This window comes from Oryzias melastigma, linkage group LG18 (assembly GCF_002922805.2).
Source record: "Oryzias melastigma strain HK-1 linkage group LG18, ASM292280v2, whole genome shotgun sequence".
Lineage (NCBI taxonomy): Eukaryota > Metazoa > Chordata > Actinopteri > Beloniformes > Adrianichthyidae > Oryzias > Oryzias melastigma.
In genome coordinates this window covers 4502663-4508771 of record NC_050529.1, presented here as the reverse complement: position 1 = coordinate 4508771, position 6109 = coordinate 4502663, and the positions used below count along the sequence as shown (strand labels likewise).

The 6109-nt window shown below is 39.0% G+C and overlaps 2 protein-coding genes across 11 annotated transcripts in view; one reads left to right on the top strand and one right to left on the bottom strand.

Moving 5' to 3' along the window:
- LOC112138454 (uromodulin) overlaps nucleotides 1–6109 on the top strand; it is a 368601-nt gene that overhangs the window by 260974 nt on the left and 101518 nt on the right. The gene's annotated exons all lie outside the window — the stretch shown is intronic.
- LOC112156010 (NACHT, LRR and PYD domains-containing protein 14) overlaps nucleotides 1–6109 on the bottom strand; it is a 71512-nt gene that overhangs the window by 55850 nt on the left and 9553 nt on the right. For 5 of the 10 annotated variants that reach the window (XR_002920898.2, XM_036216763.1, XM_036216762.1 and 2 more), the window contains exons 9-14: nucleotides 5530–5617; nucleotides 4269–4358; nucleotides 4034–4123; nucleotides 3781–3870; nucleotides 3530–3619; nucleotides 3279–3368 (exon numbers count right to left, since the gene is read on the bottom strand). The exons of 4 other annotated variants lie outside the window; for them this stretch is intronic. Coding sequence is in view for 5 of the 6 variants with exons in the window: in XM_036216763.1 (XP_036072656.1) it covers nucleotides 3279–3368; nucleotides 3530–3619; nucleotides 3781–3870; nucleotides 4034–4123; nucleotides 4269–4358; nucleotides 5530–5617 (538 nt within the window). In the remaining variant the exon portion in view is untranslated. The remainder of the gene's footprint in view (nucleotides 1–3278; nucleotides 3369–3529; nucleotides 3620–3780; nucleotides 3871–4033; nucleotides 4124–4268; nucleotides 4359–5529; nucleotides 5618–6109) is intronic. One more of the 10 variants, XM_036216764.1, reaches the window with a different exon arrangement.

Below are 6109 nucleotides of genomic sequence, written 5' to 3'. Positions count from 1 at the left end.
TCTTCATTTCGAAGAACTGTGTTGCAAAATCCAGAGTAGACCGATGCTTCTTCTACATCAATCCCACATTCTTTCAAGTCGTCCTCGTCGAAGATGAGTTTGTTCTCCTGCAGCTGAACAAATGCAAGTTTTCCAAGTTTCAGGAGGAAATCTCTGTGAGTTTTCAGAAGCTTGTCTTTGCTTGTCTCACTCTTCTCATATTTTCTGCATCTGCGTTTTGTCTGGACAAACAGGAAGTGGGCCATCATCTCAGTCAGAGTTTTAGGGGTTTCTGCTTCTTCATCTCCTCTAAAAACATCTTGAAACAAGATGACAGAAATCCAGCAGAAGATGGGAATCTGGCACATCATGTCAAGAGTCTGTGAGGATTGAATGTGTGAGATGACTCTTTCAGTAAGACTCAAGTCTGGACTCAGTCTTTTCCTGAAGTATTCGACTTTCTGTGCATCGTTAAATCCTCTAATCTCTGTCACCATGTTCACATACTTTGCTGGGATTTGATTTGCTGCTGCAGGACGAGAAGTTATCCAGATGTTTGCATTTGGAAGAATGTTACCCTTAATGAGGTTTACAAGCAGATTATCCACAGTTGTTCTCTCACTGATGGATGTTATTGTTTTGGAGTTGTCAAAGTCCAGCTGAAGTCTGCTTTCATCAAAGCCATCAAGGATCACAATGGTTCTAGTTTGTTCCAAACTCTTCAAATCATTGAGCTGAAGAGAGGGATGAAAGTCAATCAGAACCTGCAGAAGGCTTTTCTCTCCCTTGCACATATGTAGCTCTCGAAAAGCAAGAAAAAAGACAAAGTCCACATCCTGTTCGAATTTTTCTTCTGCCCAGTCAAGAATGAACTTCTGAACGGCGAAGGACTTTCCGATTCCTGCGATTCCATTCGTCAGGATCATTCTCTGGGGTTTATCTTTGTGTGCAAACTGTTTGAAGAGGGTATCGAGTTGGACTGAAAAATCCCCTGATGGCTTCATTTTTAAAACAAACTTCAGACTTGAGTACTCATGTTCTCCTGAAAGTTCCTCAGGGGCTCGAGTGGTGATGTAAAGTGTTGTATAGATGCTTTTCAGGGGACTCTTTTGGTCTCCGATACCCTCAGATGTCAAATCAAATTTCTGCTGCATTGCCTTTCTAAGTTTTTTCTTTGGTTCTTGGAGACTCTGATCCCCTGCAACATCATAATAACAACAAAGATACATTTACTTTTATTGTTAAACTTATTATATTTGTCAGCTGATAATAATACAGTAGTACAAGAGAATCCAGTGACCATCACAGTGGCAGTCATCCAAGTCAAATTTTCAGGTATAATAAAGTGGACAGCACTGCGCCTTGATATGATGCTGCTAAAAGATGGGACTAACTCTGGATAGCTAACAGCGGGGCGAACAATCATAATTAAGAAAGATTCTTCAAAGAGTGCAGTCCCATCCAACTACTGGCCAATAACCTGTCAACATGGAAGCTCACGCAGGGCATCATTGGAACGAAGTTAAGTCGGCACATAGAGCAAAACTTGAGCAAATCACTGATGGTTCTCACTGAAAAGGTCTAACTCCTAGAAGGAACAATACCAGACATTGACAACAGTTACAAGTACCTTGGAATACCACATTCAAATGGCAACAGGTAACAAGGAAACCCACAACAGCCAAATACCTCCAACTAGCAAGTCAAGTCCTAAGAAGCCAGCTTAATGGGAAGACCAAGACAATACAGACTTACGGAGTCCCAGTAATTAGATACCCTGCAGGAATAAGATGGACAACGGGCCACATAAATTAAGAGGCAAAAGCTCCATATCCCAAATCCAGCACCAATGTAGGAGGCCAAGGGCTGGTGAGAATTGCAGCCAATATCCAGAATGAAACAGCCAAGATTCTTGAGGACGTCAAGCACAAGGCCCCAATCAACAATGTCCTCAATGAATGCCTCAGGCAATGGAGAGCAGAGGAGGAACTGTTAAAGGACAGATACTTGTGGGAGGACAAGCCCCTACATGGGCTGTACCACCAAACCATAACTGAATTGATATCAAGAAGTTCTACCAATGTCTAGAAAGGGATAGCCTGCAGGACTTCACAGAATAACTTATCCTGGCAGCACAGGAGCAAGCCCTGTATACCAAAGTCTGCCAGTCTGCAGAATATAGACTGTAAACCCCATAGTCAAAGAGGGAAACACTTCTTAAAGTGGTAGACAATTAGAGAGCAAAGATCCTGCACAAATATTGCATTGTCAGCAAAATTTGTAACAGAATAAGAATACAATGATAACAAAAAAGTTAAAAAGTTATATTCTTACCTGTCACTTTTTTGAGTTTCGCTTCACAGATTGGACAGCCAGACCCCAGTAATGAGTCAATACATTGTTGGCATGACAAATGTCCACACTTGAACAGGACCAGAGTATTTGGAATCTGACCACATGCTGAGCAGCTCAAGTTCTGGCTGCAGGACAGTCAACAACATCATAAACTTGTAGTGAGTGTTATTTACCAATGTTACATTATACTGTAGTTGAAAGAGCTTATTCAGTTCATACATACTAATACAGTATAAATACAAAAGAGATTTGAGATTGTTCCTGGGACTAGTTTAGTCAAACATAACTGCCCTTATCTAAGATGCAAATTTGTCAAATTGGCATAAAGTAAGTGAACCAAAAGAGTTTGAAAAGTTTGTTATTGTTCACATTTGTGTTCAGCTTCTTTCTGCAGACTCGAAGCTTAATGAATGCTTTTTCGTTACTGTCAGACTTTTATTCTGAAAAGCCTTTAATTCTGCAAAACAATTTTAAATGGAATATCCCAACAGACACGAGAGACTCTTAACAAATTATTCAGTTTTTGCCTGAAGTTGTTACAAAACTGATTTGTTTGAAGAAGCAAATATTTTGATTCAGGTTTTGGCAGGTTTTTGCCCTCATGAAAAATTCCCGATTCCTAAATAATTTCGACTTCACCTTTATATATCTCTCTCATTTTAAACTATTGTCAAACTAGAGATCAATACTCACCTTTGTTTTTCTTCCTGGCTGAAGTTAGGTGGATTATACTTTGAGGTATCACTCCTCATAGACACATTATTGCCACCTGTGAACTCTGACCTGCAAACACAGTTGAGTTAGTTATCCTCTATTTCTCCACCTCTGATAGTACCAAAATATTAATTGAAGCGTCACTATCAGTAGGACACAGCTATCTTTGTGTGTTCAGTAACTGTTGACAAATATATTTCTCTAAACTCGAATCAAAGAAAAAGTATCACCTTTGTTTTGCTTCCTGGCTGAAGTTAGGTGGGTGATACTTTGAGGTATCACTCCTCATAGACACGCTGCTGACTGCTGTGAACTCTGACCTACAAACACAGTTGAATTAGTTATCCTCTATTTCTCCACCTCTGATAGTACCAAAATATTAATTAAAGCGTCACTATCAGTAGGACACAGCTATCTTTGTGTGTTCAGTAACTGTTTACAAATATATTTCTCTGAACTCAAATCAAAGAAAAAGTATCACCTTTGTTTTGCTTCCTGGCTGAAGTTAGGTGGGTGATACTTTGAGTTATCACTCCTAATAGACACAGTGTTGCCACCTGTGAACTCTGACCTACAAACACAGTTGAGTTAGTTATCCTCCATTTCTCGATCTCTAATAGTACAAAAATATAAATCAAAGTGTCAGTGTTGGAGTGACAGAGCTTTCTTTGGTTGTTCAGTAATTGTATGGAATTATATTTCTCTGAACTCAAATCAAAGAAAAATTATTACCTTTTTTTTTCTTCTAGGCTGAAGTTTGGTGGGTGATACTTTGAGGTATCACTCCTCATAGACATACTGGTGCTTGCTGTGAACTCTGACCTGCAGACACAGTTAAGTTAGTAATCCTCTATTTCCCGTCATCTGAATGAAGCGAAACATAAATCAAAGTGTTGGTGTCCGAAGGACAGAGTTGTCTTTGAGTGTTCAGTAGTTGTGTAGAATTGTATTTCTGTTAAGTAGAATCAAAGAAAAAAATGATCACCTTTGTTTTTCTTCTAGGCTGAAGTTCAGTGGGTGATACTTTGAGGTATCACTCATCATAGACATACTGGTACAAGCTGTGAACTCTGACCTGCAAACACAGTTTAGTAAGTTATCCTCCATTTCAAACTCTAAATGAACCAAAAGTGTTGGTGTGAGGACAGAGTTATCTTTGTCTGTTTAGTAATAGTATGGACATATATTTATCAGAATTTTAATCAAAGAAAAATTATTACCTTTGTTTTTCTTCTAGGTTGAAGTTTGGTGGATTATACTTTGAAGTATCACTCATCATAGACATACTGGTGCTTGCTGGGAACTCTGACCTGCAAATATTGTAAAAAATAAACCAATATGCATCAATTTATAACCAGATTTAGTTAGTTTCAGATTAGAGACTTTGATGTTGAGGTTCCCTTGGGGAATGTTCAGTATGGACAGGATCAGGAATGAGTACATCAGCAGAAACAGATCATGGTAGGGAAGCAGATGGAGATGGTTTGAGAGGAGGGACAGTGATGATACTTGTAAAGGATGCTGAGGCTAAAACTACCAGGAAAGAAGTCCAAAGGAAGACCAAATGGATGTAAGAGAAAGAGGAGATGAAGAAGGTTGATCTGAGTGAGGCGGATGATTCAATGATGCAATGTGGAGTTGGGGTTGTCTGGTAGCTAGTAGGGATGCAACAATACACTTTCCCCATAATTCTGTTCACGGTTTTATTTCGGTATGATATATGATATGTGTTTTACAAACAGCAAAAAACTAAAAATGAAGAAAAATCTTTCAGTTGGCCTTGTTGAATGTAATAAAATAATACTAAATTAGCACAACACACGTGTTTGACACTTTCAACGTCAACATTTGCAAACGTGATGATTCGGTTCATTAGTGTAACATGTGGTTTAAACTAAGCCTGGTAGCCGGGCATCTTTAAACAGGCTGAGGACCCGGGGTGGACCAGTCCATCATCTGAAGTCATTGAGGTTTTCTAAAGGTTCATTAATAGTAAAGCTCTGGGGGTAGATGATCTTCACATCAACACTTTGGTGACTTTTCTCTTGGGCGACATGTCTTCATTGCATGGTAGTCGGGGATGGTACCTCTGGACTCGCTGATGTGGAGGAGGTCTTAAATTACCCAGACTATCCAGTAAAGTCTACGCCAGGGTACCAAAGAGGAGAATTGGTATGATAGATCTCTGATTCAGGAGAAACAGTGAGGCTTTCGTTCCAGCTGTGGTGTCTCGTTCAAAAATAAGGGTCAAATGGAACGAAAGATTAATTGACAGGTGGAAGGAAACAACAGACTTACTGGCTGGTGTCAGAAGTTTACGCTATTTCCTGAGATCTAAAAAAGGTCATCTTTTGTTTTATGGGGGCTGTGGTGTAGAGGTTGTTACTTTTACATTTCATGATATATTCATTGATTTCTATTTAAAAAAAAAACATCCCATTTGGCACAAAGTATTTTAAGACTTAAAGTAAACGGAATTACCTTCCAGGCGACTCGATTAACATCCTGGGAGAAGAACACGAGCTCAACCTCTTCCTCTTTCTACTCTCAGGCATTTTGACTGCAGCAGCTGCGACACAGAGAAAGACGAGGTCACTGTGGTTTCCTCATGGGTCAAGAATTTTGTTCTGACGAAGCCCAATGTCTTGTTATTTCTTCTTTTCAATGTCCTTATACTCTTAATCAAATAATGTTGACTCACTAAAAGACTATGAAGCCAATGCCAAAGTAACATTCGGCTTACAATGTGGTCCATGTCTCTTATAGATGCTGAAATACAAATTTTTAGGTACTTTTTTGTTGTTGCTCTATATATTTTCTTAGTAAACTGACTTTTTTGCCTAAAAAAATATATAATTTTACTACAATACATTCATAATTTATAAATCATCTAATTACAGCTTTATTTTTGTAAAATACTGATTCTTTTTCATAATTTTACAAGTTTACCCTCCTAAAATTCTAACTTTATTCTCCATCCATCCATCCATCTTCCTCCGCTTCATCCGGGACCGGGTCGCGGGGGTAGCAGTCTGAGCAAAGATGCCCAGACTTCCCTCTC